Genomic DNA, 22,701 nt, shown 5'->3' on the forward strand with positions numbered 1-22,701 from the left:
TTAGGTCATTCTGAAAAGCCTTAACCGTTTTAGAATTCATGAATTTCCTCCAGAATTGTCAAGAGCATCTGTGCTCTGCGTCTCACGCCACCACGCGTTCATTGTTTGTCGGCATACTGTCTTCTGAGGTGCAAAAAATTTATTAAATAAAGAAAATACAGTTTTTACAATTGATATTTGCCACCAGTTAATCAGGATGTGATGATTTTGTTCTCTTTGACTCGTTGGATGGAAACACTGCTTTATTCGCACGTCGTCCAGTTTTGCGCATTAATTTAATTTGCATCTTTAGATGGAAACATAGCTATTGCCAAAGGATGCCATTAGAAAGGAAGTCGAAAGGAAGAATAGAGGAGAAATTATTTTTGTGGGTGGAAAAATTTGTAAAAAAGTAGAATGATTTTTAATGATTTTTTTTCACATTTTAATGGTAGAAAAGGGAGGGAGGGGGGTCTAGAACCTGCAACATTTACTACAACAAAATGTGTGATTTATGTGACAATCAAAAACCCTATGTATTTTGTAAATGCACATTTATAACTCTTCTAGTGAATAATTTGTTTTACTTTTTGTGTGGCGTTTTTTTTATTTTATTTCTTTGACAGGTTTTTTAAGCTTCTTTGAAATGTTTGTTTTAATTGGTTTGATTATGTGTTGATTTGATGTGGATTTCTGTCAATTATTTGTTTACTTGTTGTCAATTGATTGTTACCATAGTTAGCTCCTGCTGATTAATTGGGGTGATGATTTGAGTCTGGCTTATCAGCTGTTTCTAATCTGTAGTTAGATGTTTTAAGATGAAGATGTATGTTTAAAGTAGGGCTGCACGATATTGGAAAAATTGAACATTGCGATATATATTTTTATTCTGCGATATATATTGTGACAGGAATACAATTTCACACAATGTGTTGCATAACTATATGGAAAGAATTGATCATTTTAGATTGTTTGGGATGATTCTGTAGCGCAGTGCAAACAATATAAGAAACAATCTACAAGCACAGATCAATTCAATAAAGAAAAAGATGCTAATTATATAAACAGCATTTTACTGTTTTCAAACTGAATTCAGGTATACAATAGTTGAATAATTAAATGCATAGTCTTCCTTTTGTAAACAATTTAATCAAATGAATCCTTATTTATTTGTCAAAGCTACAAACAGTACAATTTCTTATGCCTGAATGCTTTTAAAACCCTCACACACTGCAAAAAGTACATTGTTGAGAAAACATAAAAAATAAGGCAACTTGATGCAGTAAGAACTTTGAGTTATCCCAACAACTGTTTTTAGTTTTTCAGCATATGTGTTACACAGCGGATGCCCTTCCAGCTGCAACCCTGTACTGGCAAACATCCATTCACACTCAGACACCTGTACTACATGTCTTTGAAGTGTGGCGGAAACCGGAGTACCCAGAAGAAACCCACGTGAACACAGGGATGCCAACTGACCCAGCCCGGTCTTGAACTAGCAACCTTCTTGCTGTGAGGCGACTGTGCTACCAACTGCGCCACTGTGTCATCCCTCATTTAAGCAACTGATAAACAAGCTTAGTTTTTGATCGTTTTTCTATCGTCGATTTTTATATAATCAATTCTTATTTACAATTCTTAGTATATATGACAGAAAGAGTAAAGTGTGCTGAACAAATGGTGATTTTGTTTTTTACAGTGCAGTCACAGGCCTCAAAAAACACTTGCAAAATGATCAATTATAATTCAGACTCAACATTGCAGACCCTGCGATGTGATTATTGTGAATGATCACATTGCGAAATTGATGCTGAAACTATATATTGTGCAGCCCTAGTTTAAAGCCTTTGGAAATGTTTGTATGTGATGTGTTTTTGTGCACTGATGAAGGCTCTTAAAGCCAAAGCACATTGACATTTATTTTTATTCCATCACATTGTTTAAGTGTTGCTGGAGTTCCTTATTTATTTATTTTTTTACTATTTTTTACAGTTAAAATGTAACTTCTGCATTTTTTAAATGAAAATGTCATAATCTTACAGTAAAACGAACCTCTGGTGATGCAGATGGAACTTTTCCAATCATTTGGTCAGCTTATAACCTTGGCTTCATGCAACTAAGCAGAAAACTAAGCAAGACACAAAACTAAAACGGCCCAATTTTTAATTTTAGCATTAACATCCACAATAGTCACATCACATGATGTGCAATGCAGAGTTATTATAAATTCTAACCATAATACAGTGAAAGTTTTTCATTTGCATTTGAGTTTAACCATTTAGGTACAAACAATATGATATAGTTTATTTTATTATTTTTTATAGATCAAGTATTTAAAATATATTGAATTATTTATACAATGAAGGCTATACAGTGTTATATTGCAACTGATTATTCATTTTCTTTACCTAAATACTGTCATGTTCTCCATCAAACAATAAAGTACTGATTATTTCATTTGCACTTTTGCTTTTGTTGTTTTTAGACAGTATTTGCTTATTATATTTTATGCAAATGCAGTACCTACAAAATCATCCCAAATAATCTAAAATTCAAGACATCAGGTGAAATTGCATTTATCACTATATATATATATATATATATATATATATATATATATATATATATATATATATATATATATATATATATATATATATATATATATACATATATATATATATATATATATATATATATATATATATATATATATATATATATATATATATATATATATATATATATATAGTATATATATATATATATATATATATATATATATATATATATATATATATATATACACATACAGTTGAAGTCAGAATTATTAGCCCCCCTGAATTATTAGAGCGCTTGTTTAATTTTTTCCCCAATTTCTGTTTAACGGAGAGATGATTTGTTTCAACACATTTCTAAACATAACAGTCTTAATAACTCATTTCTAATAACTGATTTATTTTATCTTTGTCATGATGACAGTAAAAAATTTTTGACTTGATATTTTTCAAGACACTTCTAGGCAGGTTAGGGTAATTAGGTAAGTTATTGTATAATGATGGTTTGTTCTGTAGACTATCGAAAAAAAAATGCCTAAAGGGGCTAATAATTTTGTCCGTAAAAGAGTGTTTAAAAAATTAGTAACTGCTTTTAAAATAAAATAAAATAAAATAAAAAATAAAATAAAATAAAAAAATATTATCAGACATACTGTGAAAGTTTCCTTGCTCTGTTAAACATCATTTGGGAAATATTTAAAAAAAGAAAAAAACAAAGGGGGGCTAATGATTCTAACTTCAACTGTATTGCTGAAAACAATAAATATTGCAAAATCATTTCTTTCTCCTACAATAATCTGTTCACACTCGAATAGGTCACAATAATGAAACAAATTTGTTAGATTAGACTGTGGTAGAGTATGCCATTGACTGCACACCTACAGCGATACCATCATCTCTCTTTCGATTTCATAATGCGTGAAAGCCGTGTATATAAAAGCGTATGCCATTTAGCTATTATTAATCCACCTCACAACTCTGACTTGAGCTAATTTCAGGTTAGGCCTGTCAGTACTGAAGACAGACATACCTTGTGGCCTTTAAGCCCTGGTGGACCCCTAATGCCAGGTGGACCCTGAATGCCGTGCTCTCCATCGGAACCCTGTGGACACATATAGACAGTGCTTAGACTGTTCCATTAAGCAGCATCATTATATGCATTGAGTAGTGCATTTTTTTCAATAAAAATACAGCAAACAAAACACCACTTATATAAACATTTTTAAATCAAACTATTTTAAATACAGCTACTCTATGGCTTTGGAAGAATTGTACGATACGCTCGTTTTTTTATTTTTTTGGAAATAAGCTAATTTTACAAGTCACCTAGAGTTAAACTGTTGAGTTTTACCACTTTTTTAACCAATTAATTCAGGAGCAATTTTAGCTTAGCATAGATCATTGAATCAGTTTAGACCGTTAGCATCTCACTCACAGATTTCAAAGAAAGCACTTTGGTAATTTCCTATTTAAAGCTTGATTCTTTCTGTAGCTAAATCATGTACTTAGACCAACAAGAAATTATAAGTTGTGATTTTTTTCCAGGCCGATATGGATAGGAACTATACTCTCATTCTGGTGTAATCAAGGAACTTTGTTGTTTTACCATGGCTGCAATGATATTAGGCAGCGCAGTTACCTATTTACCTAGATGGGGACTATTTTCAGGCACTGCATAATATCATTGAGCCTGCTGAAACCATGGTATGGCAGTAAAGTTCCTTAATTATTACGCCAGAATGAGAGTATAGTTCCTATAGCTGTATCAGCCAATAAAATAGCAACTTTTATTTTCTGTTAGTTTTAGTACACTACAGTAGTAACTACAGAAGAATCAAGCTTTAAATAGAAACAATTTCAAAATGCTTCTTTGAAATTTTTAAGCAAAGTGCTAACGGTCTAATCCGATTCAATGATGTATGCTAAGCTAAGCTAAAACTGCTCTCTCTAGACCCTGAGATCGGCTGAATGTAATAAAAAAATGGTAAAACTCATCTGTTTACCTCTAAGGGAGTTGTAGAGTCTATGCAGTGTTCCTTAAATGTGTAAGGTGGTGCACATAGTTAAATAAGATTGACAACAATTTCAACTATATTAAATACATTCTCTTACTTTCAGTTGCAGGTCTACATTAAATGATCATAATCTCAAATCTACTTTTTTTTTTTTTGGGATCTGTTAAATCTTGGCCCACAACCAGAACTTACAGTATGTAAAATAAATGAAAGGTTACGGAACATTATGACTTGATGGAGGCTTAATATAGCATCTGTTATTCAAAGCTATTTCCTGAAGTTGTTAGAGAAAGCGCCAGGTATGCCACTAAAGAAGGTCATATCATATTTTAGGACTTTATGTGTGGAAATCCCCCTCCCAAACTCACTCACTTTAACACCAGGTGGTCCAGGAAGGCCGTCTTGTCCGCGAGACCCAGAATTCCCCTGTCAACAAATAACAGCTTCATGACATTTGAGTAATGTGTTACTGTATATAGTGTGATCACTTGACTTATGTAAGAGCTGATGTAGAAAAACACACATTCCTGTATAAATTAAGTGATATTTTGGGCTTCCTTACACAGTTTATTTGGATAAGACAGTGGAGAGAATAGGCAGGAAAGCAGAAAAGGCTATATTTAATACTGGATATATTTACTTCACTTTGGAAAATAAATGAAAAATAGAAAACTTAAAAACTACACATAATTGGTAGGAATAACTTACCTTTGCTCCAGGAGGACCTTCAATGCCAGGTGGGCCAACTGGGCCGGGTGGTCCCTAAAAGACATATGAAGACGTTTTTATTAAGAAATTCTACAATAACACAAATATTGGTCATTGGTCATAATTTTTAAGGTACAATTCTCGCTATTAATAAACTATTAACCAAGACTTTTAGCTCTATAAACTATCAATTAGCTGCTTCTTAATAGTAAGTAAGCTAGTAGTTGGGTTAAAGTATTGTGTAGGATTATGTAGAATAAAATTGCTTTTCTCTTGCTTGCCTTTTTGTGTGTTTTTTGGCTTGTGTTGAGTTATTATGTTAATGTGACTTTAGAGCTTGATTTTGTTCTCCTTATAGTTTTGGTCGCTGTTACTGTCTTGTACTGTATACGTGTATTTGTTCGAATTCCCCTGGGAATTGAGGAGTTTAGATGTCACGTGACATACACCTCAACACGCAGAAAACTCCACTCTCTAAACACACTAGTTTAGAAATGAGTACCACACACTGTAAGATTTCTACGTATATTTTGTTAGAAAAGTAGTATTAGATATAGCGTGCAAACCAGTGGTGTAGTCCTTGCTATATGCTCGTACTGCATACTATGCTTACTTTTTTCCACAAGCTGTTTGGGTATTACCACTTCTGATGATCAATAATTGCGTAAACCCTCAGTATACTCACTTGTTTTTCTGATTAAACATCCCTAATTTACGTGTATTCACGTCCCCTTTAACTGTCTGCCAAATGTTTTTTTAACTCGCATCTTAATTTGTTGCAATTGGTGCACTTTTGTTTAATTTGCGCCATTCCCCACCCCCTGACGACCACAGTAACTGTAAGAAAATTTCGTGAGAGTACCTTTCTATTCAGTACCCTTAAAAGTTTTGTGATTTAGCTCATGAACTGTACACTATATGGTCGCCATTGTAATTATATAATAAAAAGAGTATAATTCCAGCTTCAGTCCCCTTTAAACTTGATATGAAAACGGCGGCAGACTTCCGCCGCTCCGTTTTCAGCTCGTTTTTCATTTAATTAACAGACCACTATATATATATATATATATATATATATATATATATATATATATATATATATATATATATATAAACAAATTTTTCTTTGTTTAATCCAAAAGGATCTAATCCTGATCTGCCCTAAAATGAAAATCCTAAAATCATCCCTGTAAACAGTAGTTCATATTTGTCTTAATCGTGCCTACTGCTACAGGGAATGACACTATTTTTAACCCTAAAAACGATAAGGCAAAGACTATACTCTTAAATCGCGCAACAATATGTGATTTAAAAGGGTAACTACTAGTATATAATAGCGACAACAGAAGAAAGACTCCTAATAGCTTGGTTTAAAACAAGCATGCACGAATGTGACAATCAAAAATAATGGCTGATTGATGTTTAAAAGAACCTATTAAATGTAAAGTTTAAGCCAGTAAAGAAAGGAAAGTAAGTTAAAAAGCTGTCTTTCAATGTATGCACAGGCCCTATTGAGTTAACTTCAATAAAAGTTAACTAAATTGTTGTAACTATCTTGATTTACTCTTTCTTCAACATTAAAATGATTAAATAATCTACATACTGTATACATACAGCCAATCTCAGAGTCTGCTGCGGGCACTATTAGCTGTATATAAATCATTAAATAGGATTAGACTATTAGCAAACCCCTTTAAAACGAAAAAAAAAAATTCTTTTAAATGAATAGTTTTCCCAAAAAATTACAATTGTCATCATCATCATCATCAAAATAAATAAATAAATATATATATATATATATATATATATATATATATATATATATATATATATATATATATATATATATATATATATATATATATATATATATATATATATATATATATATATAAAAATAGCTAATGTATCAAATAAACATTGACTTTCGTCGTTTCTTTGCCTACTTTCATTTAAAATTTGGGTCGGGTGTTATAGTACACCACTTTTTTTTAGGACTACACCACTGGTGCAAACGCTGAAGATGTTTATTTTCTATTAGATAGTTTAGAGGGTAAATTTCAGCTAGCTTTGGGGTTTTTGTTCTATTGTTTTTTTTTTGTTTTTTGGTGCCACTTGAAATTCTCTTTTCCCTATTCATACCATACAGTAACTGATTTATTTTCTTTTGTGAGATACCAACTTGTAAATAATATTTAGCTGTTTGACTTTTCACTTTTGAAAATAAATTCCTTTACTTCACTTCAAATTTACCTCTTTAACCCCTAAAGATAAACTTTAAAGTCATAACACTAATAAACAGCAAATATCTTAATAATAAGTGGGTAATTAGCCAGTTGTTAATAGCGGCAGCTGGTACTTAAACTAAAGTGTTTAGTTAAGCATATTAAAACCCACTCAAAAAATAATCACAATTTATTTTAATGTACAATTCATGCTATAAACGAACCATTGACTAGGACTTTCAGCTCAATATATGACTAATTAGCAGCTTATTAATAATTAGTAATGTAGACTTGCACAATATGCACCACTTCTCAAAAATTAAAGAACACTACACTTTTTTTTGTTGAAAATAAGCTCATTTTACAAGTCACCTAGAGTTTTACCATCAATTCATTTGAAATTCGGGCTTGGCGGAAACAATTTTAGCTTAGCATAGATCATTAAATTACATTAGACCGTAAGCATCTTACTCAAAGATTTCAAAGAAGGTGCTTTGATAATTTTCTTATTTAAATCTTGATTCCTCTGTAGTTTTATACTAAAAAAGTTGCTACTTTCTGGGCTGATATGGATAGGAACTATACTCTCACTCTGGTGTAATAATCAAGGAACTTTGCTGCTGTACCATGGCTGGAGCAGGTGCAATGATATTACGCAGTGCTGTTATCTAGTTAACTAGCTGGGAATCATTTTCAGGCACTGCATAATATCATTGCACCTGCTAAATCCATGGTAATGCAGTAAAGTTCCTTGATTATTATGCCAGAAGGAGAGTATAGTTCCTATCCATATCAACCTAGAAAAAAGCAACTTCTCATTTTCCCTTTGTCTAAGTGCACTATAGTAGTAACTACAGAAGAATCAAGCTTTAAATAGGAAAAATATCGAAAATCGTTCTTTGGAATTTTTGAGTCAGATGCTAATGGTCTAATCCGATTCAATGATTTATGCTAAGCTAAGCTAAAAATTGACGTTTTGTAAACAATTATACAAATAACATAAATATTGGTCACACATTTTTCTAAGATACAATTATCCCTATTAATAAACCATTAACTAAGATTTTAGCTCAATAAAGTACTAATTAACAGCTTATTAATAATTAGTAAAGTAGTGGTAGGGTTTAGACATTGGGAAGGATTAGGGATGTAGAATAAGATCATACTTTATACTGTAAGTACTAATAAACAGCCATTATTTTAATAATAAGCAGGTAATTAGTCAGTTGTTATTAGTGGGAGCTGGTACTTAAACTAAAGTATTTAGTTAAGCATATTAAAACCCATTTAAAAAAATATCACAATTTATTTAAATGTACAATATTACAATATTAACAAACCATTAGCTAAGACTTTCAGCTCAATAATGTATTAATTAGTAGCTTATTAATAATTAGTAAGGAAGACTTGCACAATATGCACTTTCTTATTTTAAATAAGCTCATTTTACAACTCGTCTAGAGTTAAACTGTTGAGTTTTACCATTTTTAAAATCAATTAAATCAAACTTTGTGCTTGGCAGGAGCAATTTTAGCTTAGCTTGGCATACATCATTGAATCAGATTAGACCGTAAGCAAATTGCTCCCGTTAGACCCTTTTATTGCCTGAATATATCCAAAAATAGTAAAAATCTATGTTTTTTTAAGACATTTTTATAAACAATTCTACCAATAACACAAATATTGGTTTTATTTTAAAATACAATTCTCCCTATTAATAAACTATTACCTAAGAGGTTAGCTCAATAAACTACTAATTAACAGCTTATTAATAATTAGTAAGGTAGTAGTTGTGTTTTTGTACAGTATTGGGTAGGGTTAGTGATGTAGAATAAGATCATACTTTATCCAACACCATCATCAAATTTGCAGATGACACCACAGTGATTGGTCTAATCAGCAACAATGATGAGACGGCCTACAGGGAGGAGATACAGCATCTGGACACTTGGTGCACCGACAATAATCTGCTCCTTAACACCAACAAGACCAAGGAGCTCATTGTGGACTTCAGAAAGGGACGAACAGGCTCACATGATCCCGTCCACATCAATGGGATGGCCGTTGAGCCTGTCTCATCCTTTAAGTTCCTGGGGACCCACATCTCAAAGGACCTTTCCTGGTCCACCAACACCTCCAGCCTGATCAAGAAGGCTCACCAGCGCCTATTCTTCCTAAGGCAACTGAAGAAGAACCAGCTTTCATCAGCCGTCTTGGAGAACTTCTACCGCTGCACAATAGAGAGCATCCTGACAAACTGTGTCACAGTCTGATATGGAAGCTGCTCTGTTGCTGAGCGTAAGGCACTGCAGCGGGTGGTGAAAACTGCCCAACGCATCACAGGGACCACACTGCCAGCCATAGAGGACATCCAGAAGAAACACTGTTTGCGCCGAGCACGCAGTATTCTGAAGGACACCTTTCACCCCGCTCACAGACAGTTTTCTCTCCTGCCCTCCGGCAGGCGCTTCAGGCTCCCCCGCACAAAAACCAGCAGACTGAGGAACAGCTTTTTCCCCAGAGCTGTCTCCCTCCTGAACTCTGCCCCACACTGACACTTTTGCCCCCCCAATACACCCCCCACTTTCCTCTAACTTAAACTCCTCGCAATAACTGCACTGTTTAACATTTGCACGTTTAAAATTTGCACATTCACTGCACCACATTGAACTTTTTACTTATTGAACTGTGCATACCCACTGCATATGGACATTTGTAATTATGTACACACCCACTATACATATACACTTGTAATCATGCTTATTTATCTGCATACTACTGATTATTAATAGCAACCTGTACATATATTCATATATTGTAACATATACACTTGTAATCATGTTTATCTATCTGCACACTACTAATTATTAATAGCAACCTGCACATATATTCATATATTGTAAATCTGTTCATAGCTTATCCAACCTGTATATAATGTTCATAGTACATCCATCTGTAAATATCACCATAGTTTTCTATAACTGCACTTTATAACTTATTCCTGTATCCTGCACTTGCTGCTGTTGCACTGCTGGTTAGACTTAAACTGCATTTCGTTGCATTGTACTTGTACATGTGTAATGACAATAAAGTTGAATCTAATCTAAAATAAGTGCTAATAAACAGTTAATATCTTAATAATAGGCTGGTAAAATGGTGTGAATTGTTAGACTTGAACGTGTACCGAAAATATAAAATATAAACAAATTCTGTGCTAAATCATTTAATTTGCCAAATCCCTTCCATCAACAACTTTATATATGAATATTTTAACATTTATCTACCTATGCCAGTACCTACACCTGTACCTACATACCCAAGACATTTGTAGGTACGTTATTCAGAAAGTTTAAACAATGTGGTACAAACCAAACTACTCTGGAGTCTGGTAACATTAACCAATGACGTGTGTTTGGGTCACATTTTACCTTTAAAAAATAAATCATGAACAACTGTTGCTGGAAACATCGTTTCACACTACCACAGACCAAAGGTGTTCTGGGTGGTTGACAAGTTTATGCTCTGCGGTTGGTAAAGTATTACGTGTAGGTTTCTATATGTTGTTTGGACCTTCAAGGTGGTTGTAAGGTGGCTATAAAAGAGCACCACCAAGTTGCTATGATACTCTGGTTCTTAGATAAGGTCTAAATTTTATTATAATACAATCTGAGGCTGGCGTCACAGTGGCGCAATGGATAGCATTATCGCCTCACAGCAAGAAGATTGTTGGTTCAAGCCCCAGCTGGGTCAGCTGGCATTTCTGTGTGGAGTTTCCCCGTGTTCACGTGGGTTTCCTCCGTGTGCTCTGGTTTCCCCCACAGTTCAAAGACATGCGCTATAGGTGAATTGAATAAGCTAAATTGGCCTTAGCCTACGTGTGTGAATGTAAGAGTGTATGGGTGTTTTCCAGTGTTGGGTTAGGGTTAGAAGGGCATCCGCTGCGTAAAACATATGCTGGATAAGTTGGCGGTTCATTCCACTGTGGCGACCCTTGATTAATAAAGGTCAAAAAAGAAAATGGATGAATGAATGAACAATCTTAAGCCGAGTAAGGGCTACATGATTTAGTTTGTAAATGATTATGATGGACATCTTGCCCAAAATGACAAGATAACTAATCCGTGATGGATTATAACATTGTAGTTTAGCACTGAGCCACAAAACCACATTAAAAAGCACACAACTGTTTAACTTTTGAGATACCTGTGGTCCTATTGGTCCAGTAAAACCTGCTGGTCCAGACAAGCCTCGCTCACCCTGTCAAAGTAAAAGTTATACATACAGTAGTCAGCAATTGAAATTAATCCAAAAATTTGTCCTAAAACAACCTAATTTAAAAAAAATTACCATAGTAATTTTTAGTAAATGGCTTTTGTACTATAGTAAACTATATAATATTATATTAGTTTATAATATTATAAATGTATTTGTTTAGTATACATATTTTCAACTCTTTGAATGCAATTGTAGTATAAACTATACTGAAGTGACAAACTAAAATACGGTAGTAGTGTTTACCACAGTAAACTGTGGTGTATTGCAGTATAATATACACTATAGTTTTGGAAAACTAAAGTAGTGTGTCATTTGTTTATATTACTACAGTTGTGTTATCATAAATACTACAGAATCAGTACAACATATCAATTCAAGTACTTGTCTGTAGTATTGCATCGTTTTACTATAAATTAGTATTGTATTTTTTACAGTGGAAAGAATAAATATTGTTCAAAACACATTTTTGTATTAGAAAGGTTTGATTAAATGCTTTAATTAACTTCAGATGTTGACTAGAGTATATAACATAGCATATAAAAGAACTAACTATATAAAAGACTCCAAACTGAAAATTCTCAATTTATCAGGATTTACTTAGTTTATTACACATGTGTCAAACTCAGTTCCTGGAGTCCATAACTCTGCACAGTTTAGTTCCGACCCTGATTAAACAAACCTGATCAAACCAATTCAATGCTTTAGACTTGTTTTCACATAGTTAGTTAGCTAGATGCTTCTGGGGAGTTAGATCTAGTTTGGGTTTTGTTCTTTTCACTTCTTTAGCGCCGCCCGCGTCCCTTCTGCCAGCTCTCTTGTTTTTCCCGTCTTTATTTGTCTCAGTGTTGTACATATTATAAATAGTATATTTTTGCCTTACTTACTTTTTCTTTATTTTTGATTAATTTGTTGTTGTTGTTCACTTTGGGATTGTAAATAAAAGCACACATTTTTTGGCATTACGTTGGTTGTCTTTCCACTCATTCACTGTTTATATAAATATATTTTAATTAAATAAATGTCAAACCCCACAACCCTCGACTAACATCAGGGCTTTGTAACAGATGCCTACAGATAATTGTGTTGAAGCAGGGCAGAAACTAAACTGTGCAGAGCTGCGGCCCTCCAGAGTTTGACACCCCTGGATTATTAGATATGGATTTGAGTAAAATGCTAATGTTTGTTTCATTCTAAATGTATAAGAGCAATTCATCCCAGATTCAATTACAAATATTATCATGTAGAAAGTTGAAAACTGATTATTTTCTGCCAGCTTTTTTAATGGTATTGCAATTAAAGACATCCTGTACATAATTATTAAGCAAAATTAACAGCAATTGTATGTATACTTATTATTTTCAGTTATATTTTGGGTTCTTACTTGAGCTCCAGCAGGCCCCATCTCTCCAGGAAGCCCTCGTATACCCTAAAACCACAAACACACACTTTAAGTACAGTTTTGAATCCAATAATACTTTCCCGATTGCACAAAATAAAATATCAAATTACCATCAAATATCAACAATGTCTTGTCAGTTTTTAACTTTTTGATTTAGTGGCAAACTTGTTAAAATTTTTACACTTTAAAATCCATAAAGTTAAGGTAACTCAAACCATTTAAGTTCAAAAATTAATCCTAATGAGTACTGTAAACTTACCCATTTGCAAAAACAAGTTGAGTACAGTAAAATCCAATGAATGAAGAGAACTCAAACCAACTGAGTACTGTAAAACTCAGTGGACCAAACTGTTTCAGGAAACCGATTGCAACAAACCATTTGAGTTAAAAAAAACTAATCTATATGAGTACTGTGAACTCACTCCATTTAAGTTGAAGTAATGAGGTATTTAATTAACTCATTACCTTCAACACTGAGTTCAAAACTCTTTTCAAATGAGTAGAGTTAACTTTCAGTCAATTCTGAGTTAACTACCCTCTTTTCATTTGATAAAGTTGACTGCTGGGTTTTACAGTGTACGATCTCATTTGTACATTTTAGTATGATTTGCTTATCCCTCAATGACGAGTCACGGATGTACATGTGTGCGCACTTCTTGTGCTGTCTGTGTTGTTGTCACGCGCTTATGTTTTGCCTTCTACACGTGCATTGTTGTGGCGTGTCAGCGTTATTGCGGTTACGTGGTTTATCAGCTGTTCTGATTAGCCGCCCAGCTGTGGTTAATTACCACAGACATATCTGACCGCCAGTCCTTTGTTACATTGTCAGTTTGTTATTGTTTGTTCTTTCTCTGAATATCTGGTCTGTTTGACTGGTTATCGGCTGACCTCATGGCTCACGTTTTGCCATGTCTTGTGATCTTTTGTTTACACTGTTTTTGGACTCTATTGCTCTATCATTTTTAACCACCACTCAATAAACACACTTGCATCTTGGACTCATCTCAGTTGTTTTGTTATTTCCGTGAGCGTGACAGATGTTTGGGTTTAGGGGTGGGGTTTGGTGCCATGCCTACTTAAAAAAAGCTTACTTTTTCATTAGATTGAACTCGTTAATTGAATTAGCCACTAAACTGACTAAACATACAAAACACTGCATCTGGATGAATCGTCGACCCAGTCTGAGGTCAAGAGCACTCTGAAGCAGGTTTTCATTCAGGATGTCTCTGTACATTGCATTCATCTTTTCCTCTATCTTAACTAGTCTTCCAGTTTCTGCTGGTGAAAAAAATCCCCACAACATAATGCTGCCACCACCATGCTTCACTGTTGGTATGCTATTAGCCTGGTGATGAACGGTGCCTTTTTTTCTCCAAACGTAACGTCTGGCATTTAGTTCAAAGAGTTCAATTTGAGTCTCATCAGACCAGAGAATAGTTTCTTTTTGTCTGAGAGTCCTTCAGATGTCTTTTGGCAAATTCCAGGCAAGGAGTGGCTTCCGTCTGGCCACTCTACCATACAGGCCTGATTGATGGATTGCTGTACAGATGGTTGTCCTTCTGTAAGGTTCTCCTCTCTCCACAGAAGAACGCTGGAGCTCAGACAGAGTGACCATCGGGTTATTGATCACCTTCCTGACTAAGGCCCCTGCTCACTCATCTTACACTGAAAAAAATGATGTCTGCAAAACTGTTGCAAACAATTTAGTTGTGTTGAATTTAAACAAACAAATTTAATTTAATTAGTTTTTTTAAATTCAGCCCAAATAAATAATAAGTCACTTAACGTAAAAAAATTAGTAAATCAAAGGAGTCATCTCTGAATAATTTTTTTCAGTGTAGATGGCCGGCCAGCTTTAGGAAGAGTCCTGGATGTTCAAACATCTTCAACTTACGGATGATGGAGGCCACTGTGGTCATTGGAACTTACAGAGCAGCAGAAATGATTCTGTAACCTTCCCCAGCCTTGTGCCTTGAGACAATCCTGTCTCGTAGGTATACAGACAATTCCTTTGTCTTCATGCTTGGTTTGTGCTTTGACATGCACTGTCAACCCTGGCACCTTATATAGCAACCCGGGCTCATTGTGGAAACGTCCCGGGAGGTACGTATTCGAGCGTTTTTTTTTGTTTTCGCGGATCCGCGAGAGGCCGCTGTGCGCGCTTTTTCGCGTCTGGGGCTGGCGCCTCTCGGGACCACGCACGGTTCGCGCCCGCGCCGTTCTCGCGCGAATAGCCGCCGGATCAGAAAAAAAAAAAGCAAAAGCCCCCGTCTTCGATTTCGACCGCGTTTTCGGATCCCGCCGCGTTCTCGCCCTTATTTTCCGGATTCCGTTTTTCTTTTTACCTGATTTCCGGAACTCGCCTTTCCCTGGACTCGATCCCAGTCCACCGCGGCCGGCTCCGTCTCGTCCTCCTCCTCCTCCTCCGGGGCCTCCGCTCCACCGACGCAACGCTGTGAGCTAGGCGGACGAACTGATTGCGTCGGGAAAGCCCTACACTCGGAGGCGAGCCGTCGGCTGGCGAGCGCGAAGAGGAGGGGCGGAGCGGCGCCACACCGCCCCGCGGCGTTCGCTCGAAAAAAAACAAACGCGGCATTTACGTACCTCTGGCCACGTAAATCGCGGTCTCCAGAAACGTCCGCGGGGCTACGTTTCCAGAATGAGCTTGGGTTGTTATATAGACAGGTGTATGTCTTTTCAAATCATGTCCAATCAACTGAATTGACCACAGGTGAACTCCAATGAAGCTGCTGAAACATCTGAAGAATGATCAGTGGAAACTGAATGTACCTGAGTTCAATTTAGAGCTTCACAACAAAGGCTGTGAAAACTGATGTACATGTGATTTTTCAGGTTTTTTATTTTTAATAATTAATCTTTTTTCACATTGTCATTATGGGGTATTGTGTGCAGAGTTTCGAGGAAATGGATGAATTTAATCCATTTTGGAATATAACTGTAACATAGAAAAATGTGGCAAAAGTGAGGCGCTATATGAATACTTTCTGGATGCACTGTAGTTAAGTTTCCTTGTGAGATCAGGCTGAAATACACATTAACAAAGGGTCCTCTATTAAACACTGCACATTTAACAACCACTATTGCCTGTTTACATACCATTGGTGCCTTTCTGTACTATTGCCAAGCCACACGGTTACCATCCATTGAACTGGGAAGCGCCTATTCTTTCATTATGGTTTACACAAGTTTTACGATGAAAGATAAGAGCGAGGCATAAATCAGCACACCTACAACCATCAACAGCTGACAGCTCCCATTTCCTAACCAGAAGCTTTCAGAAATCCCAGAATGTTTTGTAAATTTTCCTTTCAAATGAGCCAGTTTCATTGGCCACAAACAGGAAGCGCAGTCTAAACAACTTGTGAAATGAAGGAGGGTAAAACTGTTCAATCAAACAGCAGACGTTTCCGCACATGTAAAGGCTGCGGTTGCAGACATGAAAGAGCGCACAGAGAAACCAGGAGAGGATTTATTGACATTAAGCAATCGGTTACTAGAAATATCTCTTTCTCCACCTGCTGTGTGTGTGTGTGTGCAGTTCTGCCAAACACAACGCTTTTGCGGGGAAGAAAGAGGAATGAGAACATTTGGAGGTTCACCACAACCTCAGAAAGAAGGAGTGGTGTATTAACCGTTCTATTAATCACATCAGGATAGACAGACAGACACCTAAAACTTTCCACTGCTCTCGGCATCAGGGATAATGTGCTTGCCAAAACTTTTCCCCAAAAGGGAGCACTTACTATGCTAATATATCAAACTAAGCCAAGGATATCTAAATATTTACACTGAGGCCTAAACCACATCACTTCAAGTCATTGGAGGAAATGAGAATGAAACTTGACTATGGTGGAAGCATAAACAATCTCACTTCAATTTAGCTTTGGATCAAAACCATCTACAAATACTCCACCATGCTGAAATATACACTCGCCGGCCACTTTATTAGGTACACCTTACTAGAATCGGGTTGGACCGCCTTTTGCCTTCAGAACTGCCTTAATCCTTTGTGGCATAGATTCAAGATGGTAACTGAAATATTCCTCAGAGATTTTGGTCCTTTTTGACATGATAGCATTGCGCAGTTGCTGCAGATTTGTTGGCTGCACATCTATGATGCGAGTCTCCTGTTCCATCAGGTAGGCTGAGGCGTTGACACGATGCTCAATTGCTACTAATAAACCCAAAGTGTGCCAAGAAAATATCCCACACACCATTACACCAGCCTGAACTGTTGATACAAGGCATGATGGATCCCTGTTTTTCCAATCTTCTATTGTCTAATTTTGGTGAACGTGTGTAAATTGCAGGAGTGGCACCCGGTGTGGTCTGCTGCTGCTGCTCATCTACCTCGACATATTGTGTGTTCAGAGATGCTCTTCTGCATACCTTGGTTGTAACGAGTGGTTATTTGAGTTACTGTTGCCTTTCTATCAGCTGAAACCAGTCTGGCCATTCTCTTCTGACCTCTGGCATCAACAAGGCATTTGCGTCAACAGAACTGCCGCTCACTGGATATTTTTTCTTTTTCTGACCATTCTCTGTAAACCCTAGAGATGATTGAGCGTAAAAATCCCAGTAGATCAGCAGTTACTGACATACTCAGACCAGCCCGTCTGGCAACAACAACCATGCCACGTACCAAGTCACTTTGACTTAACATTTCTACCCTCATTCTGACACCAAAAGAACTAATCTTGCCTTACGTATATAAAACATTTACATACATGAGTAATCATTAATTACAAACTTCACAAAATTCTACTTAAATTTTATTGGATTATATCAAACAAATAGATTATCTTACATTTTTAAAAAAGAATTCATTTCAGAAAATAGATTAGCATTACCATTTTTAAAACCCCACATGTTTGTGATTTTATTGTATTTTATTTGAATATTATTAATTTTTATAGCCAAAGTCTCATAGTGAAACATTGAACTGTTTGTTTAAGCAGTTGCACAAATGTTTTACAGGATGTTGGAGCAGGTGCTAACTTTTGCAAGTCAATTCTAACACATTTTTTTATGTATCTATAGCTCTTATCTTAATATAATGTGATGCGATTGTGAGGACTGATTACTGCTAAACGCATTTCAGTAAGCGGATGCGAGGAATTTTATTTAAATATAATACATACAACTCTTTTAATATTGTTCATGCCAATAATTTTTAGCAATTGTCTCTCCATGTGACAGAGTTGGCAAGTGTGCCATAGGTTCTAGGGGTTTGCTAAAAAAAAAACCTACAAATAAACACCCAAAAGTAAATCTCACAAGCAATAATCCAGCAAAAAAAAAAAAAACACACATAAAAAAGCCACATGTGGCACATGAGAGGTGTCATTCCTGCTTTATTGTGCAGTTCAAGCTAACAAATTTGAATATTGCCATAGAATGCACGGATAGATTATGTTCAAATTCTGATCTCCACATAAAAGGTATAGTTGAAGTCAGAATTATTAGCCCCCTTTAAATTTTCTTCTTCTTTTTAAAATATTTTCCAAATGATGTTTAACAGAGCAAGGACATTTTCACAGTATGTCTAATAATTTTTTCGTCTGGAGAAAGTCTTATTTGTTTTAATTCAGCTAAAATTAAAGCAGTTTAAAAAAAATTTAAATCCATTTTAAGGTCAAAACTATTAGCCCCTTTAAGCAATTTTTTTCGATAGTCTACAGAACAAACCATCATAACTTGCTTAATTATCATAACCTGCCTAATTAACCTAGTTAAGTCTTTAAATATGACTTTAAGCTGTATAGAAGTGTCTTGAAAAATATCTAGTAAAATATTATTTACTGTCATCATGGCAAAGATAAAATAAATCAGTTGTTAGAAATGAGCTGTTAAAATTATTGTGTTTAGAAATGTGATGAAGAAATCTGCTCTCTGTTAAACAGAAATTGGGGGGAAAATAAACAGGGGGGCTTATAGTTCAGGGGGGCTAATAATTCTGACTTCAACTGTAAATAATTGTAATATCACTGAAAATGTTGTGGCCAATCAAACACTGCTGACAGTGTGTATATGTGTAGTGACAGAATCTGGGTTTTATCAGATTGGTTGGGATTTTAAACTCACAGGATTTACATGAGAATGAAGAAACAGTGGGGTTTGAGGCTGATGATATATCATTTCCACATACTGAACTCTGAACTGAACGAAATATATCCAGATTTTCATTCTATGGCACCTTTAATACTTAAGGTAAAAGCCACTAAATAAAAGTATGAGTCTAGACAATAGTGAAGCACTACATAAAAACAGCTACTAATAAAGGTCTGAGAAATAATGCAGTCTTTCTCTAGAATTAACACCTCTGCAACCACAATCATGAAACTGCACACATCAGTGGTTTATTTCATGCTCTTCCTGCTCATCTAAAACTGAAAACAATATCAGTTTTTTTTTTTGTTCACAGCCTGATCAAATGTCACGCCAGCTGATTTAATCGATGCAGCAGATGTACATATTGTAAATAAAAAAATCAAAATCAAATAAATAAATCTAAAATGATGATGTTATAGAAGCACTGTTAACAGTGTTGTGACAAATAAAATCATCATCATCATCATCATGACATCATGATGTCGCAAAGAATGTTAGAACAGCTGTGTGCACATTCAGAAATTTTGTAAATTTCCATAACAAGACAATGGGCAGGTAACATCATTCACCCTGGCAACAAGCTGTTCACACTTCTTCTCTCAGGCAGACGCCACATATCTTCATGCAACAAAAACACTAAGACATCAAAAAGATGCATATCCAACCTATATCCAGCTTGAATAGCTAGCACATCAGTTTCTTTTTTAGGATCATTCAAAATACAGTATTGAGTTTATGATTTCTGCAGCCAAATTTTTTTATTTACTTTTTATGCAAATGCATGTTTTTATTTCTTATTTCTACAGCTTTTATTTCCTTTCTATACAGCTAAAACTGTCAATATTGTACATAAATCACCTAAATGTATAGTTGAAGTCAGAATAATCAGAATTATTAGCCCCCCCCCCCGTATATTTCCCCGATTTTTGTTTAACAATTACAATTTTTTCAACATTTTTAAAAAACATAATAGTTTATATACTACAGCTAATCAATCTGTCAAATTCTGGAGTGCTTTACAGGTCTAAAGAAAAATATAAATGATAAATGATCTTAAATAAAGCAAATACATTTATAGATGTGGTATATAAGCATATAATTTCAATCACGTGGGAAATGGAGGCCCCCTGAATGGTTTGTAAGCACAATTAAGTGCATGCAGCATGCCATATCATCTGATAATTGTAAGAAATAATTCCAAAAAGCAACTGACTGTGTGAAGACACATAAAACAAAACACAAAAACACAATGTATATGCTGAGTTCAGCAGCTAATGAGCAGGAATCAGCTGAGGTGACGAGACAGCGAGCAACGAGACCTAGCTGTCACTCAAGTGGCCACGCCCTTAATTATGAAGACTTAATATAAGTTAATATGAACAAAACAAACGAGTTTTGAATAAATTCACCCCCCTCACAGTTGTCATGAAGGGTAATATTAGCTAAATACACCAAAATTGTTCTTTGTACCAGGCCGTAAACACCTTTTTTTTCTGCTGTAAAGATGGCCATTCTAACAGTTGGGTCATTAGAAAATTGCTCTATTATTGAGCCAGGCCTAGTGGAACTTCAATGTTTCAGTTTCAGTTATTACCATATTAGCTTCGCGAGAGAGAACGGGAGGTTGCCACTTGGTTACAACACCCCCTTTTGAAAATAAACAATTTTATTATATATATATATATATATATTATTATTATTATTATTATTATTTTTTTATTAGATTAGTTTCAGTTTTGACTTTGGTACTAACTAATCTAATATACACTAATATACACTAATATATTTAACTTAACAAGCATTTTTTTACTTGCATCAAGTAAACTGTCTAAAACTTCAAGTTAAATCTGTTTAAGTTAAAAAAATGAATTGAAGTTAAAGTTTTTTTTTACAGTGTATATGCACAAACACATTATTTTAAAGCATCCTAGAGAAAATCTGAATTAAAAGGGGTGTATTAATTTATGCTGAGCCCCATGTAGAATTTTGTTGTTAACTTTATTACTCAGATATTCAAATGTCCTTTCTGCCCTCTTGTGTTGATATGTTGTAATTTTAAAATGCTTCAAAAAAGGGCCTCATCTGTTTTTGTTTATTTTTCTTCCTTCCTCAGTATTGCAGTCCACATGTGCATGACTGAAGATGAAGCTGGATGATTTTGAAGAGCATAGTCAACATCAATACTATTTATGCTCTAAATTGTATCATCTGCTTCTCTACATCTGAGTGATGTATTCTGGGATTAGTAAACACTGTGGCTTCATCATTTCCAAAACTAGCAGCACACCACAAGCCCATGAAAAGCATGTGACAGGGCCGCTTCCACAGCAAAAGGCATTCAATGAACATAAATATTTGGCTAAACAGTAACTTCGTACAGTAACATCATGTTGATGGGTAATTTATGAAGATTTATGAAGTTTAATCAAAAGTTTTAATAACCTGAGATCCAGATTTAATGGTGAAAAAAGTAATAAAGTTGACCTGACAACCATATTTTAAAAAGCATCAACTATTTTTCAACCAGCTTCAAAATGCAAAAACTACAAAGACATGAAAATGATCAAACAAACTCACAGGAATTCCTGGTTGTCCATCTGATCCTGCCAATCCATCAACTCCTTTTTCACCCTGAAAGAAAACAAAATGTTCAGACGCTGTTAAAATGACAGTCATATTAAAATCAAAAGATGCAATGTGACATCATTTTCATGACAAATTAAATGACATCCGAGCCAAAACTTTCATTACAATAATGCGAAAATATTATGTAAATTATGTTGCAAATAATTTAATTAAATCATTCACTTTATTTACTTTAAATTGGAAAAACATTTCATTTAATAAAAAAATAAGTAAATTAATAAAAAAATAAATAAAATAAAACTAAATAAAATAAATTAATAAAATAAAATAAAATAGGTTAATTACACGGCGACAACCCCAGATGAAGCAAGGACTAAGACAAAGGTAAATTGTTTGGTAAAAAATAAAATGCAAAAATAAAAAACAAAAATAAAATAAAATATATTAAAATATTTAAATAAAATAATAAAATAAAATAAATAAAATAAAACAAAATAGGTTCATTACACTGCGACAACCCCAGATGAAGCAGGGACTAAGACAAAGGAAAATTGATTGGTTAAAATAAAATAAAATAAAATAAAATAAAATAAAATAAAATAAAATAAAATAAAATAAAATAAAATAAAATAAAATAAAATAAAATAAAATAAAATAAAATAAAATAAAATAAAATAAATTGAATGAAAAAAATAAAATAAAATAAAAATAAATAAATAAAATTGTTTTTTTACACTGCGACAACCCCAGATGAAGCAGGGACTAAGACAAAAGAAAAGTAATTGGTTTAAATAAAATAAAATAAAATAAAATTATATTAAACT

General features: G+C 34.4%; 1 protein-coding gene across 2 annotated transcripts in view; it reads right to left on the reverse strand.

The window, feature by feature from the left end:
- The window catches only part of si:ch211-106n13.3, a 58,467-nt gene that overhangs the window by 14,305 nt on the left and 21,461 nt on the right, over positions 1 to 22,701 (reverse strand). For both annotated transcript variants that reach the window (NM_001045014.1, XM_087239766.1), the window contains 5 exon segments: positions 3,568 to 3,639; positions 4,925 to 4,978; positions 5,261 to 5,314; positions 13,142 to 13,186; positions 21,869 to 21,922. In NM_001045014.1, the coding sequence (NP_001038479.1) occupies positions 3,568 to 3,639; positions 4,925 to 4,978; positions 5,261 to 5,314; positions 13,142 to 13,186; positions 21,869 to 21,922 (279 nt within the window).

The sequence above is a fragment of the Danio rerio genome, chromosome 2 (genome assembly GCF_052040795.2).
Source record: "Danio rerio strain M-AB ecotype USA chromosome 2, GRCz13ab, whole genome shotgun sequence".
In the NCBI taxonomy this organism is placed as follows: Eukaryota; Metazoa; Chordata; class Actinopteri; order Cypriniformes; family Danionidae; genus Danio; species Danio rerio.